The 22,378-nt window shown below is 44.0% G+C and overlaps 1 protein-coding gene across 1 annotated transcript in view; it reads right to left on the bottom strand.

Moving 5' to 3' along the window:
* ntng2b (netrin g2b) overlaps positions 1-22,378 on the bottom strand; it is a 39,375-nt gene that overhangs the window by 9,652 nt on the left and 7,345 nt on the right. The window contains 2 exon segments of the mRNA XM_048259633.1: positions 3,680-3,709; positions 4,316-4,488. Coding sequence (XP_048115590.1) covers positions 3,680-3,709; positions 4,316-4,488 — 203 coding nt within the window.

The raw sequence follows: 22,378 nt of genomic DNA, 5'->3' as shown, positions 1-22,378 counted from the left end.
AGGGTAGTGGGGAGGTCAGTTGCTTGGGACCGGTCAGGCTGAGCTGTAGAGCTCACAGCAGAGTCTGAGCAGAGAGGAGGAGGTGAAAACTTTTGCACACTCCAGCACACACAGATAAACACACACAGATGCACAAATGGACACATGTGTGTGTAGAACAATGTTAGGGCCAGAAGATGGTGTATATAGCAATATATAGCAAGTTTCAAGTTGTTTCATCAGAACTGTTGTGTACAGTGCATACATATGTGTGTGTGTGTGTGTGTGTGTGTGTGTGTGTGTGTGTGTGTGTGTGTGTGTGTGTGTAGGAGTGTTTCAAGACTAAGGTTAGCGATCTGGTCACCTGTCCAGGCAGCAGGAAGGTCAGTCGCTTGGGACAGATCAGGCTGAGCTGTGGAGCTCACAGCAGAGTCTGAGCAAAGGGTAGGACACACACACACACACACTTACACAGAGACATACAGACATAAAATGACAAAACTACACAGACACTTCGACCCTCACAAACACGATTCAGAAATGCCAATAAACACAAACGCAGTGCATATTTGACATTCAGAATCAAACACACTGATATCATCTTATAAATCATGTTGAGGCAGACACAGTGTGTGTGTGTGTGTGTGCGTCAGGCATGGATTAGTGGGTCAGTCCTGCGCTGGTCAGTTGGACAGATGGTTGTGGGGGTAGGGACAGAAAATCCCACTCCAGCCCTCAAATCACCTCACACAACCACACACACACACAGAAGCGCACACACATACACAACCACACACACACACACACACAACCACACACACACACAGAAGCGCACACACATACAGCCAGCTGGGCAGTGCTTGCGTAATCATGTGTCCAAAGTAGAACTTAGCAATGGGTATTTAATTGCAACATATACACACACACACACACACACACACACACACACACACTGATACTCGCACAGACACACTGATACTCACACACACACACAGTGATAGAAAAATATTTGAGAGAGGGAGTAATGTAAGGGGCGGGGGCACCAAGAGGTTAAAGGTCATGACCTTAAACTACAGCGACTGGATGATACAACGTATCCCTGAGCACTAGACTACAGCATCTCAGGAGGATGCAAAGAACATGATTTGAAGTTTGGCTTTGGTGAACCATATGTCTCTCTCTCTCTCTCTCTCTTTCTCTCTCTCTCTCTCACACACACACACACACACTCATGAAGATATTACCTGCTCTGTGATTACTTCATGTACACGTGTTAAAGAGGCCAGCCTGGAGGAAGGCTCTCAAAGGCTTTCCTATGCTGATGAAACTCAGTCACAGCTGAAAATACTTTCTGAGGATTTAGAGTTGATTTATTTATTTGTTTGCTTGTTTATATAACCCACACCAATTGGCATACACATATACAGAGATAGATGATGGTGTCTCTGATTATTTATCTGCAACAGCTGTTTCTGACATCATCAGCATTGTCATCATCATCATCGTCATCATCATCATCATCATCTCTTTATATACTCTAACATATTTTGTAATATTTTGTTAGTTTTATATTTGTTTTATATTTGTAATAGTTTTTTTATTTGCTTTGAGTTTTGAGAGCAGACCATTGTTGTACAAGAAATATAAGATGCTAACTGACTGTCGTTGGTCAACATGGTCTGCTCTAGTGAGGGGTATTTAGTTTCACTGTGTACGTTCCAATTGACAAAAACCTCTCATCAAAATATTTAGCCATCAAAATCACCATCTGCCAAACAAGTTTAGATGTTATTTCAGTTGTGCTGGAGCTCAGTTTAGAGAGCTGAGATATCCACATTTTACATTTTCCTTGTATAACTTTAATTTATTCTATTATTTTCATGCAAAATACTCCACTTTGGTCGATTACCCTGTGATAAAAAGAGGAATCTTTTGGGGATGGCACTGACTTAAACTGTATGTGTTTACTTCCTTCCTGAGATTACTGGAGCAGATTATCTACAGAGTTCAGATTTCATCTGGGTGAATTATGAATTGACCCCAGTCTGAGGTTAGTTTGCAAGGTAATGGGATAATGGGCTATTTGCAAAAGTCCCAAATGGCTCCTGAGGTGACACCTCTTCTTATTAGCTCGCTAAACTTTCTGGACAGCTGTTCATGTAAAACATGCTTAACGCCATTGAAACACATGACTGGAATGTAACAGTATCTTACAGAAATAAGGTAAAACAAACGCCATTTGACGCAAGCAGTGCCTTCATTCATTAAATCCTGATGTGGATATTTTGTGAAGGGGCCAGTTGTTTGATAAGAAATGTTGAAAACATGTTCCCTTATTAGTGGCAGACTTTGGGTTTTGTCTCTGACTGTCAGCTTCACTGGTGAAGAGTGAATGAGGTCCCATGGCAAAAATCTTTCTTTCACAGAAATTACACAAGATTGGAAGTCACAGAGTTAGTTTCTTTCTCCCCCCCTCTCTCTTTCTTTCTCTCTATCTTTCTATTTCAGATAATATTGAGGCAGACAAAAAATAAACTCTGCTATGTATATTATATTATATTATATTATATTATATATCTGCTATGGCGTCTTTCCACATACAAATTTCTCTCTCTTCCAAACACACAGACAAGTACCCAAATGCACACAGCCACACCTGCACACACACACCTGTTGTAGGCTGTTGAGTGGTGGTCACAAGCAGTATAGTGCTTGAGGCCGTGGTTGTCGTAGGGACAGTAGTGGTAGTTGTAGCTATTGTGGTAGTAGTGGTTGTTGTTGTTGTAGCCAGAGTAGTGGCTTTAGAAGATGTGGTTTCTATGGCTACAGAATCCGATGACACTCTCTTCGCTGAGAAAAGAAACTACATGAGTGAAAAAGTCCTCTCTGATTCTGAACACCAAAATGCACCCCAAAAACATCCAAAGCTACACAACTACTACTACTACTCTACATCTAATGTACAACTAATGTCACATGAGCTTGACATCACTACCAATCGATGTCATCATATTTCAAGATAATCTATTAACCATTAAGTTAACAGTGAAATCTATACCAAACACAAAATCCAACAGACAAATACTGTAAAAGCAGAGCTTGGAATGGTAGACACTCTCACACAAATATACAACGATAGGGCTTAGGGCACCTCTACAGAGAGAATCCCTAATCTAATTCCGCTTCTATTCCCGAACTCCTTTGGGAACACACGCACTCATCCAGACATAAACTCACTCACGCACACGCACACACACACACACACACACACACACACATACACACACACATACACGGCTACATACACACACACGCACACTCATTCACTGTCTCTCTCTCTTACAGTGAGAGGTACACACACACACACACACACACACACACACACAGCACATCTCCCCACTCCAGAAGAGCCATGCACTCTATTAGAGACTCTTTTTCTTGTGCTTCCATTCACAGATTCTACTTCCCCCCTCTCTCTCAGAACTGTGGAGAGATTTCTGGCGTTGCTTTTCTGGTGATGATGAGACATGGGACAAGTAGCCTATTAAAAATAAAGGGGGGGAATACTGAAGCCACAAAGAAGAGATGAAGAGAAGTGTGGAGGCAGCAGCAGGACAGAGGAAGGGAGAGAAAGAGAGAGGGAAAGAGGAGAAAAGAGGAGAGTAACTCTCCCTTTGCTTTTGATTCCTGCACTACTTACTGGAACCAGCCGACATGCCAGCCTGAGCACCTGAGGGAGAAAGAGAGAGAGAGATTCTGCAGTTAATGATTAGATGCATCAGAGTTCAAGTGTGTGTGTGTGTGTGTGTGTGTGTGTCACTGCAGTTACACATCATCTCATACTTTTTGTTGTCATACTTCTTCTCTGGTATGCATGTGAGACTAAACCAAGGTTGGTGTTTTATTCATTTGCCTGCTCTAAGGATTCCCCTAGCGTAACTCTCTCTCTCTCTCTCCTTCTCTCTTCTCCTTCTCTCTCTCTCTCTCTCTCTCTCTCTCTTCTTCCCCCACTCTTTTCTTCTTTCTCGTGTTGAGGCACACTGACTCGTTCATATATCTCTCTCATTCCTCTCCACTACATCCTCATCCTTCTGTTTGTGCTAGAACATCTGCCTTTTGTGCCAGTGGGGTTGACCAGGTGTGTGTTTGTGTGTAGGCGTGTGTGTGTGTGTAGGCGTGTGTGTGTGTGTGTGTGTGTGTGTGTGGTGTGTGTGTGTGGTGTGTGTGTGTGTGTGTGTGTGTGTGTGTGTGTGTGTGTGTGTGTGTGTGTATGTGTGTATACTCCTGCATACATGTGTGTGTGTGTGTGTGTGTGTGTGTGTGTGTGTGCACCCACATGTGTTTGGTGTGCCATTGGGAGTGGGGAGGTAGGAGCCTGGCTTCCAGCTCTTGGCTTTGAATCCCCTCTTGCAACGCGAGCAGTCCTGCCCGGTGGTGTTGTGCTCACACACACACTGCAGGTTACCGTCCGTAAACACACACTGCGACGCGTGCAGGTTACACTTACACCTGAGGAAGAAACACACACAGTTCTTACACGCACAGTCATACAAACATACACACACAACTACAAAAGATACACACAATTACTTTCAGTCATAGAAGATACACACAATTACTTTCAGTCATAGAATATACACACAACTGCTTTCAGTCATAGAATATACACACAACTATTTTCAGTCATAGAATATACACACAATTATTTTCAGTCATAGAATATACACACAACTGCTTTCAGTCATAGAAGATACACACAAATTGCAATTATTTTTCATAGAATATCATAGATATATTTTAGTCATAGAATATACACACAATTATTTTCAGTCATAGAAGATACACACAATTATTTTCAGTCATAGAATATACACACAATTATTTTCAGTCATAGAAGATACACACAATTCTTTTCAGTCATAGAATATACACACAACATTCCTTCTTCTTCCCTACTACTTCCTTCTGCTTCTTCTGCCACGATCTCCTCCAACTACACTTTGACGAGTACTTACACTTCTGCACGCTCACCCTTGTAGTAGTATTTATTGTACTGTAGTAGTATTCAATGCCAAAGGCCTCCTTTGCTATGTAGCTTGAATGTTATTCGTCATTTTGTAAGCTCTTTGGATAAAAGCGTCTGCCGACTGATCAAATGTAAATGTTGATTTAAACTTAGCTTTAAAACCTAAAATGATTGCAACCATAAATGAAACACAATGTAACCTTAAAAACATTTTCTGCTTTGGACTTCATTTGCAATTCTGCAACACGCTTATTGCAAAGCACTGTAAAAAGGATATCTCCTGACCTCTTAATTAAAATTAAGGTAGTAAAGTCTGCAGTGTTTCGTGTAAAGCACGTTGTTGATTTGAAAGAGTAATTCAGATGCTGCATCTGTGCATTATTTTGTTGCAAAAATGATTACGCGCACACACACACAACACACACACACACACACACACATCTCATACATACACACACACACACACACTGGCACGCAAACATTTGAGTGAGTCACTGACATGCTGTATGTGCAGATTACACCTCTAGAAGGAGTTGCATGGCAGCATATACCATTCTTCCGGTGCAGTGCATTGGCAGTCATGTTTTTCTTGCTTGAGTGGAACTCCATCTTGCATTAAATATTCACCCCCCATCTCTCTCTCTCTCTCTGTCTTGCACTCTTTAACTCCTTTTCTCTGTCCATTACCTCACCTTATCATACAAACACACATGACCTTCCAGCACACCGGCTAAACTGCTCATGCTTTGAACATGCTGCTTAAGGCAGTGGGAAGCTATCTCGCCTTCCTCACAAAAGACACAAACTAAAAATACTGTGTGCCGAGTCTCATCATAAACTATTGTTTAAATGATCTATCTATACGGTAATCAAAAAGAAAACCCAGTCAAAAACTGAAAAAAGTGGCCAAAATTAGTGCAACCACAATTCAATTGAATGGTTTGTATAGGGTTAGATTTTTGATTAGATTTTTGCATTGAGACATACTACATTATTATTTATAGTGAGGAATTTGAGGAGAACAGAAATCCTATCAGACCGAAACCTTTCCGTGTTGCACAGGGCTATGTGTAACGGAGGCGAACTGAGCTAGCATGCTAGTTGCGCGTGTAAATCCTCTACCTTAAGAATACACCCCCCTACACCCCTAACCTTAAGAATGCTTCTAACCGCTGAGTTGGAAGCCTGGGCTTTTAGCTCAGTGGTTATAGCGCCTGACTCCACGCCGGTGTGTGTCGTGAGGTGTATGGTTCGAGGGTCGTGTGAGCGGGGACGACTCAATAACACCCCTGTTACATATGTATATCTTTATGTGGTAAAATGAAATAATCTCCAGTTCAAATATTTACGTCAAACTATATTGCTCATCATAGTAAAAACTTTAAACCAATTCAAATGCATACAGCAACAGCAGTCAGATGACTGCCAATTCTCGTCCCTGTCACACACTATTCACCCAAGTATAAGTATATATACTCTTTTGAAATTTGGTCTCTGCATTTATCCCAATCCATGAATTAGTGAAACACACTCAGCACACAGTGAACACACAGTGAAGTGAAGCACACACTAATCCGGGCAAGAGTGAGCTGGCTGCAACCACAGCGGCACGCCGGGAGCAGTGAGGGGTTAGGTGCCTTGCTCAAGGGCACTTCAGCTGTGCCTACTGGTCGGGGTTCGAACCGGGCAACCCTCCGGTAACAGGTCCGAAGCGCTAACCAGTAAAGTGAAACCACATCTTCAACAGCCTCTGATTACAATACCCTCACTTCCCCTACTAGGGGACCATGTCATTGGCACAGGGTGAACCATTAGCCAACAGGATGAGCTGGAGAGGATGTCTAAGGAAGGGCCTCACGTGCTTGGTAGTAAAACATTAAATGTTTCCAGGAGCAATATCTGGTGTGTTGACTCATCCTTTTTTATAGAGTTTTCAGGGGATGACAGAGGGTCAGAGACCCATATCACTTAGATTTGGATTTGCTTCTCATTATCAAGTGTAATTGGCCTCAAAATGTTTTACTTCACTTCACCTGTAATGCGTATACTCACTACTCACTGTTTTGAGATTAAGGATTAAGGAGATTGGTGTCTACTCATTAATAGTGTGTGTGTGTGCGTGCGTGCGTGCGTGCGCCTGTGGTTCACGTCAGGCTGGTTTGGCACGCGAGTGTGTTTTAATGGCCTCCTCTGGTTCTCTAATGGTTCTTGTGAGCCAGGAGCCTGCTGTGTGTGGTGTGATGTGGTGGAGGTGCAGGGGGGTTCGGAGGACATTCGGGGCAGTAGAACTTCAAACATCTGGCACTTCTGACGAGCAGCGTCTCACAGAGGCAAAGAGCAGGTCAAACGGGTCACGTCTCATCCGTCAGCCCAATCAATCACCACTTCACCACTCCTCGTCTGACACAGAGGTTGTACATCATATACACACTCAAGAGAAGAAAAAGCTCAAGGACTAAACATATATGAGGTATAACACACACACACACACACACACACACACACTCACACTCACACACACACCCTTATACTGTATGTATCTCAAACACTCTACACTGTCTTTACTGACCTAGCTCCTAACAATTATGTCAAGCGGATGTGTGTCTGAGAATCCCAAGTGTTCCTCCACAGCTCAGAGTGTTATTTAAGCTCTCTTCAGAGGAGCCTGCTGGCCTGCTTCCTCCCTACCTGGGCCGCAGCCAATCACAACTGCACTCCTTCAAGCACCAACTATGGATCGAGATGGCATAATCAAACAACAACCAAAGCTGTGGCTTGTTGCCTGTTGCCAAAAAAAAGAAAAACCCAGAAAAGGAAGAGAGGAACAAAAAAAAAAGAGGAAGGATTAAAAAAAAAAGTAGAAGAAAGGAGTTAGAGCCTCTCCTGTTCAGCAGCCCAGACACATGTGTCCCACAGGATCACTGCTGCAGTAAAACCTGACCAAGCAGAAAAAAGTAATTGCCACCATTTTGCACGGAGCTGGCTTTTTTTTTTTTGCGGCATCTTTTGGCAATTTGTCATGTTGTCAGGGATTAATGTCAACATCGTCTGTGGCATTTTGTGCCAAAGTTGTTGGTTCGCCCCTGGCGCCGTGTGCTCTTTGGCAATTAGCAGGGCCTGAAGCGCGAGCATGGCTATGATGAACGCCCCAGTGGAGAGCAAGCATAATCTGACAACTGAGAGGGTATCATCTGTGGAGATCCTGACGGGAGCACAGATTGTGGGTTGTGGATTCAAACCCCCTGCCCCATGACTGCCTTCTCATCTCTGCTGAATCTGAGAGTGAAGACGTGTGATATCTCTCAAAGTAGTTCTACATGGCTCATGTGTGTATTACAGCGTTCCCAAATGAGAGTATCAACCAGTCTTACCTGAGAATTATTGCCCACTCTCAAAGAGAAAATGCTATGAACACGCCAGGGAAACAGAATAACTTGCCTTTACAAAACAACCCCCAAACCCCCAACCCCACCCTTCCTGGAAGTTTCTTGCACAAAATTCTTCATTTTCAGGGAAAAGCCCAGCCTGACTACTTTATTCTGTTTGTGGGCTTAGTAGTCCTGACAGCATAAAGAGATGGAGGGAGAGTTAAGAAAAGGAATGAAACAAAGAGAATAGAGAAATGCTGATGCGCACCTTTCTTCCCCACAGAGAAGAAATAAACAGATTATCCGATCAGCTGCCTCGGCAGGCCCATACCACTGTGCTGACAGCTGCCTCTACCCCCTCACTCTCTCTCTCTCTCTCTCCTCCCTCCCTCTTTCTCACATCTCCTATGCCCACCCTCCCCTTTTCCACTCATCACTTGCTTTGTCTCCCTCTCTCCCGCTGTACGTTCTCATATACACCTCTCTCACACTCTCATCTCTCATTCCTCCCCTGTCACTCCATCTTAGGCCTGAGTGTTCTGTCCCACATACTCTCACCCCATCCTCCTCCTCCTGCTTCATCATCCACTGTCTCATTCACTTCTCTCTCTCTCTCTCTCTCTCTCTTGCTCTCTCTCTCTTTCTCTCCTATAAGGGTTTGCAGCCTCCACCCAGGCAGCCGCAGGGGCATAGTTATGTGAGAGGGTTTCCATGAGGAGTGGGACATGTTCAAATTGGACACAGGCTAAAGTTTAAGGTAGTATCAAACACATAATATTATGTTAACAGGCTAAAACTGACTTTGAGTATTGGCATGAGACCAAAAAACCCTGCAATACCACAATCTAGAGTCAAATTAAAGCTAATGACCATACTGTATAATTTCTCTATGCAAATTTCAAGAACACAATGCATACTTCCAATGCATTTCCAAGGCAAATCAACCAAAACTTAAAAAAAAATAAGCCTAGCAAGAACGGTGATTCTGAATAAAGGCAGTTGTTATTTATGCAGAGAAATATGCAGATGTGTGCATGTAAACTGCAAGAGTTTGTATTGTGCTAGTTTGGCACTATGTGCATGTTCTTCAGATGCAGCTCCACAAAGAAGCACATTCAAATTTTTTCACATAGCTCACATGCACTACACATACATACTCACTACACAAACTAACATACACCACAGCCTGGTTTTATCCTTGTCTGTCAATTGTCCACTTATTTTTGGTGGGCCCTTTATGTGCAAATTCCATGCTCATCTAAGGCACACTAAGAGAGCCAAATTACCACTGCCCACCCTCAAAGACACAACCCCGCAGCATTTTAACTAGCTACTAATTGTTACAACACTGTGGTTAATGTGAGGATTGGGAAAAAGCATTAAAATGCTCTTTTGGCATACCCTGTCCTGTTTTCTACTTGTCTGTCTGTGAACCCTTTCTTATGTTTTTAGTGATCTAAAAGCACATGTCCACCCCAGTGGACAATAATGAAAGTGTGTCGGTCTTTTGTTCTGCTCACTACATCTATGTACTGTATGCTTTATATGACTGCCTGAGGCCATATTCACAAAGAATTTTAAGGCTAAAAGTAGCTCCTAACTAGCGAATTTAGCAAACGTAGGCATAGGCATATGGTGACAGATTAATTTAATAATTTGTTTCATTAGGCTATTAGGCTATTTGTTTTGCCTTAGGCTACTCTTTTATTCAGTTGTTCATCATCTGGCCTTTTATTCAGTTGTTCATCACGCATTCTCAGACCTGTCACCTGTCACTCATCATCGTAAGGGAGGTGTTTGGAATCATTCCCGCGTTATAATCATCAGCCAATCAAGGTGGCCACTTCAGTCAAGCTCGTGCATGAGTAATGACGTCATCCATAGCAACGAAGACTCACTCTTAGTTTAGGAGTTGTCATTTTTCCTTAATAAGAGTAGGTCTCAAAGGCTTGAATAACTTTTTAGAGAAAACTCCGAGCTAAAATCTTTTAGTGCGATATAGGATTACTCCTAGTGGTAAGATAAAAGGCTTTGTGAATACGGCCCCTGAACATTTTTCTCTCTTTCTGTGTGTGTGTGTGTGTGTGTGTGTGTGTGTGTGTGTGTGTGTGCGTGTGTGAATAGATGAGATACAGTATTGTTAATCTCTGAATCACCTCCTCCTGATGTATCACCACAGTAAACACATCCATCATCTTTCTCATCCACCACCACCACCAGTCTGCCCCCCCACCCCTCTCTGGGGGAGACAGTATGTGTATTTATCACATACTGCCTCTCAAGGGATGTCTGCCTTCAAACTTGGGGGAGTTTAGACGGGACTTTTTGGTATTCTGGGCACTGTGATGTTCTGGTCTGAAATGTTCCATGCAGTGACACAGGAGGACAGTTAAGCTGTATGCCCTCAGTCTTTCATGGCCTACTGGTTGAATAATTAGCTTCATACTAACTCATGATTATGATAAACATCAGTTCATGATGCATTTTAGAGTCTTAGTTAAAGGAAACTAAGGGCAACTAATGGCATACACAAGTAAAACTTTATTTGCTTTCACTCGGTATAGAGAAAATGGTTGAATTGATGAGAAAGGGCCATTAAATGAGAGCATTGGTGCTATGTTTCAAAGATGTACTCCAGCTATTGATTAACCCCTAAAAACTCATTAGTTCTTAAAAGATACATATTCATGTTTTCTTCATGAAAAAATCCCTTCATGGGGATGAACAATTTAAGGAAAATATCTAATTGAAATTTTTCTGACAGATATTGCGAATGCGATTTGATTTGAAAGTCAAGCTTCAGTTTAATATTAATTTTAGGATTACAGTAATTCCTTGACTCTGAAATAGTCGTTTGCTTACTCTTGTCTTATTGGGCAAGACCAGCACTACTTCTGCTAGCTTTCTTTTGCAGTGCATTCACCATACTGCTGCTTCTGGTGCTTTTTCCAAGTTGCTACATGTTAGGTGTGTTGCCTCAGGAGGTAGCAACTGCTTGACAATAGATTTGGCATAGTACTTTTGTTTGCTTGTTTTATACATCACTTCTGGTAAGCCCAAAATACTCTCAAATAATCATATAGTCGGAAGCTGTATGATTAATTAACAGCTTTTGCAATTTGCTGATTGCATTAGTTGATATTGCGATTTCGATTAAAAATCGATTAATCTTTGAGCCCTACCAAGTACTCCCTCTGCCTTCTCTGTAAAGGTGTTTTTGCAACAGAGTGCCTGATGTTATATTTAGGGCCCGAGCACCGACGGTCCAGGGACTGTACGGCCTTGCGCACCGAGGTGTGAAGCCCTATTGTTTTTGTGAGGATTATTCTTCCTCACTATTTTTGGGACCTTACTTTGCCTTTTCTGAAGTGGTTCCCATGGTCAAAAACTCATGAAATTTGGTACACACGCCCAACAGGAAGTGAAGTATTTGGAATTTTGTGTGCATTAACACATGCATGTTGCTATATGCTGAAATGGCAATATGATGAATAAAACATCTCGCTACATAAACAGGAAATGTGTCATAAATTCACCATTCATTGATTGACAGGGCTCAACATCAGTTGTCCAACAGTTTGTTGATTAATGATTATGATCATACCCATATGTACAAAATGGCGCATATATACAGTATACAGTATAAATTGTGTATATGGGGCAGAGGTGACAGTAATAGTTTTGTTCTACAGTTAAATTATGGTATTGTAGTAGTATATTATGTACTGTTTATAAAGCCATTCTTGAGACATTGAAAATGTGAGGCTTGTGCAGACGCTCTCATTGGTGTGATTATGGATGGGCATTACTCTTGTCTCTACCCCCCACACCCAACCCTTCCATTAGATGCTTTGTTGTGGACTTTGTTTAAGCCTTTTTCTCTCTCTCTCTCTCTCTCTCTCTCTCTCTCTCTCTCTCACACACACACACACACACACACACACACACACATGCACATGCACACATGGAATGTGAATAAAACACTAGGGCCTTTCTAGATCCTTTCAGCACAGAATAATTTCGTAGAATATACCAGAATACTTCCCTTGAATCCAACACATCTGCATCCAAGAAAAGTTCCATTCATCTTGTACATTTACTTGGGATGAGTCATCACTGCATCTGGCAGGGAAGTGGCCATGACTCAATCCAAGTCCCAAAGGGAAATTAAGGGCCACATAACACAACACCAATGTCCCACAAGCGCTGCTCTTTAAGACATTCAACAAGTCCAAAAATACAGTCTTTTCTGATTAAAGATTGTGTACAAACAAATGTGTGAATGGTGGATGGAATGGAGGGTTTTATTCCCCAATGACATTATTTATCAGAAAAGGACTTACAGAAATACACTTTTCTTTGAGCATATAAGGATAAATGGGATATTGTTCTTTTTTATAAATGAAAATGCCTCACAGATCTCTGCAATAATCGGTGGTCCAAGATTTATTTGTTATTTAATCATTTTTCGGGGACGATTCCCAGGACACCTGAAACCCTGGCACACATGAACATGTGCCTGCTTGTAGCCTCACTAGGTTGATAAGGAATATAAGCTTTTGGTCCCTGGGGGGTCATGCCCCTTCATGCGTACCAATGGGAGTGACATCACAATGTATTTAATCAATAGAAGGGGGGAGCTGTGGCAACTGACACATTTCAGTACTTGGTACTTGGTTGCTTTCGAGAGGTATAAATATCAAAAAGAATGCACACCCTCTGAGGTGCTGGCAAGGGAAAATTAGCTTTCGAGAGGTACCCTCCAGTGAGGAATGATCAACATTTGTATAACAGTTAGACTGCACTAAATTTTCAAAGAAATCATATCATGCACAAAAAACTGCTTTGTGCCATATAATGTCCAATATCAACTGAGCAATACCAGCCAGAGCATGACATCAAAGCCACAATTTGCAACAAGTAATACATGAAATTAGACCTTCAGAGGTTTTGAAAGTGGCATTGGTGTTGGATGAATCCCATGAGTCTGATCATTTACTGTAACATTTGTGTCTATAGGTGGTGAAAAACGCTCTTAGATTGATGACTTAAAAAACTTTAACTTGAGAAGAACATGAGACCCCCAGGACAAGGGAGAGCAGAGGATGGCTGTATGTGTGGGAATTAAACTACTGAGTGTGAAAAAGAGAGATCAATTCTCTCTCTTTCTCTCTCTCTCATCTGATGACAGTGTGATCGATTCCTGCTGGGCTCTTATTGAGGGACAAAAGCTGGAGCAGTTTCACCTGAGTCAGCAGCCATTCACAGCCACACAAACACACACATACACACACACACACACACACACACACACACACACACACACACACACACACACACACACACACACACACACACACTCGCACACACACACTCGCACACGCTATGAGGGACCGTCTAGGCCTTAATTCATACTTGGTCTTACACACACTATCATAATCTTGCACATACACCACTATACTCATGCACACTCACTATTATAGTCATTTTACATTTATGTATGAGAGGGTATAGTCGTGTATGTGAAGGAGTATAGTAGTAAATGTGAGAGAGTATAGTAGTGTGAGAGAGTAAAGAGTATAGTAGTGTATGTGAGAGAGTTTAGTAGTATATGTGAGAGAATATAGTAGGCTAGTGTATGTGAGAGATTATAGTAGTGTATGTGAGAGAGTATAGTAGTGTATGTGAGAGAGAGTTTAGTAGTGTATGCGAGAGAGTATACTAGTGTATGCAAGAGAGTTTAGTAGTGTATGCGAGAAAGTTTAGTAGTGTATGCGAGAAGGTATAGTAGTGAATGCAAGAGAGTATAGTAGAAAATGTGAGAGAGTATAGTGGTGTATGCGAGAGAGTATAGTAGTATATGTGAGAGACTATAGTGGTGTATGTGAGAGAGTATAGTGGTGTGTGTGAGAGAGTTTGCATGAAACGGAAGGGAGTTTGCATGAAACGGAAGGAGTTTGATTTCTCAGTTCCTGATTGGTTTGTCAATGTCACTTCTCTCTAGCTAGCCAATTAAAATCAAGGAAGGGGCGGGACCTACATTGTCAACAATGTTCGTGTAGACCTAGTGGTCGAGGAAAAAATCAGCCAAGTCCTATGTGACTAAATATTGAACTACTACTGCAAACATTTACAGTGGTAAACATTTACTATGTTTAACTAACATTTACAGTGGTCTATTTGATAGTGTATTGGCCCTGACTAAGTTCGTGTGATGTATAAACCCCAATCCTTGTTGATACAAGTACCAATATTAGATCAAGAAAGTTTTTAATCACATTAAGATTTTCGCCATAGGCAGTAAAAGACTCACCATCTTTGTCAATATTTTTTCGCTGAGAAAGTTTCAAACTATGACCATAACGGCCTTTCCACCAATCAGAGGCATCACTGTGGGATTGTGGGATTGTTCAGGATTGTGGGTAATGAAGTACTTATCCAAGAGATCGCGAATAAAAGGCATTTATCTCAAAACAAGATTAGCATATACAATCGCTTAGTACAGCCGTAGCTGGTTTTAAGTCTACCACGTGCAGTTAAGTTTTTATGGCTTATACTGCAATTGTCAATGGAGAAATTTCATTGAATTTTTACATCCGGCATCGGCTGTGGGCGGGACTGTGCAGCTCTATACTCTCTCACATACACCACTATACTCTCTCACATTCACTACTATACTCTCTTGCATTCACTACTATACCTTCTCGCATACACTACTAAACTCTCTCACATACACTACTAAACTCTCCCGCATACACTATTATAATCTCTCGCATACACTAGTATACTCTCTCGCATACACTACTAAACTCTCTCTCACATACACTACTATACTCTCTCACATACACTACTAACTCTCTCACATACACTACTATACTCTCTCACATACACTACTATAGTCTCACATATACTGACTATACTCTCTCACATACACTACTATAGTCTCTCACATATACTACTATAAACTCTCACATACACTACTATACCTCTCTCACATTTACTACTATACTCCTTCACATACACTACTATACTCTCTCACATACATGACTATACCCTCTCATACATACATGTAAAATGACTATAATAGTGAGTGTGCATGAGTATAGTGGTGTATGTGCAAGATTATGATAGTGTGTGTAAGACCAAGTATGAATTAAGGCCTAGATGGCCCCTCATACGCACGCACGCACGCACACACAGCCCAAATTCATCAACCACTTAAGGCTGGGACCCAGGGGTCTGTGCGATGCTACAACCCATCACTCTCAACTTGTGAGTGTGTGTGTGTCTGTTTGCATGTTCTTGTGTGTTTGTGCATATGCATGGATTCTGTCTTTGTGTGTGTGTGTGTGTGTATGTCCTCCATTACATTGTTGCATTCTCTGGGGAGTGGACCAGGCACTTCATACACACTGATGCCTTTGATGTTTTTTTTTTTTCATCAGACAGTGGCTGGAGCATGATATGAAACTAGTGGTTTTATATTGTAAATATGTGTTTGCTAAACAACTGTGTGTTTCTTCACAGTCTCTCCTCTCCCCATGGCATGACTATCAGTGTAGGGTGTTACTGTGGCAATCATCCTTCATCTATATGTACGAGGAAAAGGCTCTGGCTCTCTGAAAATATACTGCATAATCATTCATATTTTTTAAATTTAGCTGTTTACAGTACTTTTTTCATGAAATCTGGTTACTTCCAAACTGAATCTTTTTAATGCTGATACATTAAGATGAGATTTCATATATGAATTCCAGTAAGATGAGAAGATAAGTAGACATGTGTGAGATGTGTATTTTGTGTTTTGTGTGTGTGTGTGTGTGTGTGTGCACACACGTGTTTGTGCATATGTGTGTGTGTGTGTGTGTGTGTGTGTGTGTGTGTGTGTGTGTGTGTGTGCATGTGTCTTTATGCACACGTGTGTGTGTGTGTGTGTGTGTGTGTGTGCATGTGTCTTTGTGCACACGTGTGTGTGTGTGTGTGTGTGTGTGTGTGTGTGTGTAAAGAACTGAGGGAAGAGGGGAGGATTAGGGCCAGTGTGAGTAATAGAGCTGCGTTAATCCCTGGCGGAGACAACAGGGAAGCTCATTCTGGAGTGCCCTGGATTTCTCCACGCTGTACTGGGGCAAACACAAGTGAGGACATTACAGCCCTGTCTGCAGCCGTAAAACCCTCAGAGCCTCAGGCGTCTGTGTGTGTGTGTGTGTGTGTGTGTGTGTGTGTGTGTGTGTGTGTGTGTGTGTGTGTGTGTGTGTGTGCGTGTGTGTGTGTGTGCCCTCTTGTGTCTGTTAGGATTTACAGTGGCTGCATTGTCCCTAATGGTCACAAAGGTCATGACTACTGTACATGTACATTGTGATCATAGGTTGGTGTGCATGTGTGTGTGTGTGTGTGTGTGTGTGTGTGTGTGACTGAATAGCCGACCAAAAACAAACAAAATTTCCCAGTGTACACAATCGGTACCTCCAAACACACAACATTCACCCAAAGCTATGTCCACTATTCCCTGGATGTTTTCTTTCTCTCATTCTCACCTCTCCTCTGTCTCCTCTCTACTTTTGGTTCACTCCAAGGTCAGTAAAGGCATTAATCCCAGACTAAATGGCTTTCCAAGAACACTGAGCAAAACCCTCAAAAGGTCGTCTTGGCAAACTTCTTTACATCCCTCTTTTCTCCTCATCAATAAATAATCCAGTACTCCGGAGGAGGCATGTTTATGGTCCTGGACAAAGACACATGGCTAGCAGTGGTCATCAGCATTGTGCCTGCTTAAGTGCATCTCACGGAACGGAAGCACAACTGTTGGAAACACTTAGTAGTTTGTAGAAGTAGATTTTTGAGCAGGGGAACGTTCGAGAATTTGTGCCAAATGATGCATCTTTGCTGCTGGTAATCATATAACAGCATTTCGGAAATGACTTCAAACTAGAGTGTGGTAAAGAGCAGCAGCGTCTCTGGGGAACCATAAGTCATTATTCAAATGCATAGCAATGATAGCTTCAGCGAAAGTTCTACTAGGAAGACTCGTAGTGTAGCTTACTCCTCCCATGCTTACACGGAGCCAATCTTAGCTTTGCCTACTTTCGGGAAAGCCCTGCAATCTGATCATTCACTCATTCAATCAGCGCTAGCCTATAGGAATTCAGTGGGCTCTTTAAATATGTACCACCTAACACTGCTTCTGCTTCTCAGCACGCTGACTTTGACGCCCTAGCTCAGGCTTTCGCGTGGACCTGGGCTCTCTGCATTTTTACATTGCGCCTTCTGTCCCTCAGTGGCGTAATTGTTACAATCCTACCGCGCTCGCTTGCTGCGCTTGTTCAGACCTGTAGCGCCCTTCAGTCAGGGCCACTGCATGTCGCTTCATCGCTAATCTCTGCCTATCGGAGCCAGTCACGCCTCACGCTGTTGCAGCCTTCAATTCACAATAGCCTACTGCCGGGTCGCCACCCCTCGGCGCAACTCTGTTGCAGGCCCATGTCGTTTTCGGCAACAATTTCTCAAGCTTCAGCGCCTGGTTGGTAAGGTTATCGTGGTTGCTCTTCCCAAGCTCCTCGAGCTGGGCTACACTCTACCCACAGTCATGCAACCTGCTTGCCAACGATATTCGGGCGGCAGCAAACTGACTTGTCTGACACGGTTTAACTTTCACTTAAGCCTCCTTACATAATTCCTGCTGATTTTATAATCCTTGGCGATTCGCGGCTGTAAATTGCTGGCCTGCACCACGCTGCCGCTGGAACCCAACCCTGTATTAAGACCTGTTTAATTGATGTTCTACACTCACTGTGGTTATCTCGATGTCTACCTTGGTTGAGCCGCCGTCAAACCAGTTGTCTTTTTGTGTAGCCTCTTAATTTTGCCTCGCTGCTCGTTGGGCTGCATAGGCTTTAGGCTAGGCTACTCGTCTGCTGGACCTTCGGTTCAGGTATCACTCCTTGTGCATGGCTGCGGGAAGCCAGTTCATCGTTGCATCTGTTTAATCATCTGGGATTGCGCCCCATACCTTCTTGGTAGGAAGTCTACACGCCTTCCTCGGGGTGATTCTCTGCATGCACTTGCCGTTGCTCAAACTTCTCTCAGCTACGCTGATCTGTGATGTCCCAGGTATGCCGTGACGCCCCGACGTTCTCAGCTATCTGGGTTCTCAATTTTGGGGGTCTTTACACCAAAGCTCGAACAAAATGATGGCGCACCGCCCATGGTCATCAATTGCCAGTATGTCGTTTGGCTATATCAGGCAATAATAGGTGTTTTCTTTTCAATGCCCGTATTATGTCAGTGTTCATGAGCTGACACCACAGTGTGGGCTCATGCCCACATGGTTGAGCTTTTAATTAAGAAGCTGTGTCATTTGTGTATAAATATATCCTTCTAGCGTCTTTGTATGGTTAAAATGTCTTTTCTGATTCTGTATCGTATTGGGTTCCTAGGAATTCTATGGCAGGCCTCACTTTGCTCACTGCCCACCAGTGGGTCGCCAGCACTCCATATATTGGTTTTAATGGTTACCGGCTGTTCATGATTGTCGGCAATTTTACATTTTGCTAGTTGTGGTTTAAATGGTGGCCTATGCTGGAAGTTCGATTTGATCACGACTACCAACGTAGCCGTTGGCTGGTTGTTTTACCGATGACGATGCTACATGTCACCTGTCTAACCACTCCTTCCTTCTCGCAGGTCAAACGGAGCGGGTCCATCATCACTGGCAGACTCAAGTCTCCTTCAGGCCAACGCCCTTCATGCACTCTCTTTGAAAAGCGGGTCTCTGTCGGTCCGTGTGATTTCAGCCCATCTAGTCACGCCATCAGTCACATTGATTGCTGACTCGAATTGTTGTTTTAGCAGGATCCTCTGCAAATAATGTGTACTCTAATTTCCATTCTCCATTTTGCCTTGGCTGTTTTGTTTTTGGCAGATATGCTCACCCAAGTGATCGCGCCAGGGAGGACGCAAGTTCCTTTTACATTTCTCCTCCCAATCTTTAATTTACTAACCCCTGCAGGTGCATCATACCTCCCTCTTCCGTTGAGGGGATGCAGTTCGTCAATGGAGAAGCAGTTCCACATATCACACTAACATCTACTTTCTTACAGGGATGGCAGTGCCGGTTCACAGAATCACGCGAATCGTGTGGATCATGTTTCCAGTTCATACTCGGGGGGTCATCCCTCCGCCTTCAACAAATCTCCCCGGCCCAGCGCCGAGGATATCTCCTCTTGTAGCACGGCTTAAAACTAGCCTTCCTAATCCCAGCACTTATCACCCGTCTAGAACTGAATCTTGACTGTGTAAAACCGCACTCACTGATGCACTTTTCGCTATTGTGCTCTACCTTGTAAATTGTTTTAATTGCACTGGCATTGTGGGAGAATCTTGTTTTAGCTTTAACCTGTTTGCCGTCCGCGTTGTTCTAGACGCTGGTTGCCCAGCTCACCGTCCAGGTTGCCTTGGACGCCGGTTGCCCGCTCATGACGCTCGCCTAGGTTGCCCCAGACGCTGGTTCCAGTTTGGTCCAGGTGGCCCTGGATGCCGTTGCCCGCCGCCATGTCTGTCTGTTGTTCTGGACGCTGGTTGCCCAGCTCATGGTTCAGGATACCGCTATACGGTCAATGTTAACTGCCTGATTCCGACTTCGCCGCAATTGGATGACACTACGCCTGTCATCTGTTTAGATCGCCTCTGCCCGCTTATATCAGCTGGCACACATATATTGGTTCCCCGGATGCAAGGGGCAAAAAGTTACGCATCATACTCCTTGCCAGACTCGGAATCTCTCCCTGAGCAAATGCTTCCGTGAGAACTCTGGATTCCCAGGGTACATGGTCAGTCGCTTTGATTAAAATGTCCTGGCCACATGGAATGTCGCGTGAATGCACACCTCCACTCACTCAGGGGCCAGTGCTTGGCGATGACTAATATAATTTCTGCATCCAGTTGGGCTTATATGTATTGCTTATTCTCTCCTCATTGCTACCTTTTTACTCATTGTCTCTCCAGCAGCCAGTTCTAAACTGTACTATCCCACCACAGTGGTGCAGCTGGTATAGCAAGCTTCCTCGTTAAAGTCATTCTCAGAGCTCCTCTGCACTCGAGAGAGATGCATAAGCACCATGGTGGTTCCCAGCACTCATCTGTTCGTTGTCCGCCATATTTCAGTAACATGTTTCTTCCTCCTGTCACATACAGGCATGAATTGTCCCTGAAGTCCTTTGTCACCACGTCCAAGGTCATGCTTCCCTCGCATTACTGATGCTGCTCATCTTATTTTGGGGGCTTTCCAAGAGCAGGTGCTAAGGTGTAGCTCACACGCATCCATCTTGGCCTTGGGTCTGCAGCTCATGCATTCATCTCACACTAGCCGCTGCAGGTGAGCTATCGAACCAGAACACACATCTGGCTTACAAGCACTAGTCTTACAAAACTAGTCATAATGCTTATCTATCCTAAATATTAAACCACATGACTTCGATGCTTAATATACTCAAGCACCCATATCAACTAACTCATTGTTCGTCCCAAGCATCTGCAACCACAAGCTCTATTCCCTGCATTGATCCTGAGTACATCATGTTTAACCTTTAACCCTAACCATGTTTTGCTTCCCTGGTCCCCGCTTCACTACCTTTTAAACTACGCTCACACTTTACCCCGATTTTCAGCAGCCATCTAGCTAACGTGTTAAGCTTAAATGTAACCTCTCTTCAAAGAGGTTCACTTCTCACTCATTCCGCGATCGGGGCGAGCCAAGACTGCCGCCAAAAAGGGCTATCCACGCCATCCATCAGGATGCATCAAATAACCCTCTTGACATTTCGATGCTCAGAAGTTGCTCTCCCATGTTAACTCAGGTACCTCATTTTCCCTTCACAAATCCTGGTGGCGGTGGTTAAATTCTGGCATTCGCTTTGCACTAATTGCTGAAAACATATTGGGCCCCAGCACGCCGCAGCTTGTGGTGATTTAGTCTCAGCCATGGGCATGTTGCCCTTTCACTGATTGCCCAGCTCGTTCGACGCTTTATGGTTCAGGTCACTTCTCGCCCGCCTGGTTCGTGGATGCACGCCTAGGTTGCCCTAGACACTGGTTGCTCCAGTTTGGTCCAGGTTGCCCTGGATGCGGTCGCCCGCCATCACATCAGTCTAGGTTTACCCTATACGCTGGTTGACCAGCTCATGGTTCAGGTCGCGACGATGACGCCGGGTTGCCCATTTCGTGGCCTTCGCCTAGGTTGCCCTAGGCGCTGGTTGCCCAGTTCGTCCAGGTTGCCCTGGATGCGGTCGCCCGGCCGTCCGCGTTGGTCTAGGGTTGCCCCAGACGGCTGGATTGCCCAGCTCATGGTTCAGGTCGCCGTCGTCGCCGTTGCCCGCCTCGTGACGCCGCCTAGTCTAGGTGCCCCTAGGCGCTGGTTTCCAGTTCGGTCCAGGTTTGTTCTGGTCGCCAGCCCGTCCGCGTTGGTCTAGGTTGCCCCAGACGCTGCTGGTTCCAGCTAATGGTCCAGGTTGCCTTGGGCCGGTAGCCCGTCCTTCGTGGTCTAGGTTGCCTAGGCGCTGGTTGCCAGCCTCGCATAAGCACTAAAAGTCCAGGTTGCTCTGGATGCCGGTGGCCTGGCTCATCACGATGTACTAGCCGGGCTAGTCACCGGGGTTTCCAGATGGTGAAGTGCTTATGGTCCAGGTTGCCCTGACGCCGCCGTCTGCCGCCGCGATTGGTCTAGGGTTGCCTAGGCGCTGGTTGCCCAGCTTCGCTGCTTCTAAATCCCACTAAAGCGAAAGCATGCCTGCGGCCCCACTACAACCCTAGGTCCTGGCACAACGTCTTCACCCGCCCAGTCATGCTGTTTAATTCATCTTGTATGTATACTAATGTCTCTGCTCCTCTCAGAACCAGATTACTGGAGTCACGCTTCCTGGCGTGGCATCCTCATCCTTTTGGGGTAAGGCTCCCGCCCCGCCTTCATCCATCGGACGGGAGACGCAGATCCTTTTCATCGCTGGACGGATCC

Source organism: Alosa alosa, chromosome 12, assembly GCF_017589495.1.
Source record: "Alosa alosa isolate M-15738 ecotype Scorff River chromosome 12, AALO_Geno_1.1, whole genome shotgun sequence".
NCBI classification, from domain to species: Eukaryota; Metazoa; Chordata; class Actinopteri; order Clupeiformes; family Clupeidae; genus Alosa; species Alosa alosa.
The sequence above is the reverse complement of the archived record's forward strand: the minus strand, read 5'-3'. Positions and strand labels throughout refer to the sequence as shown.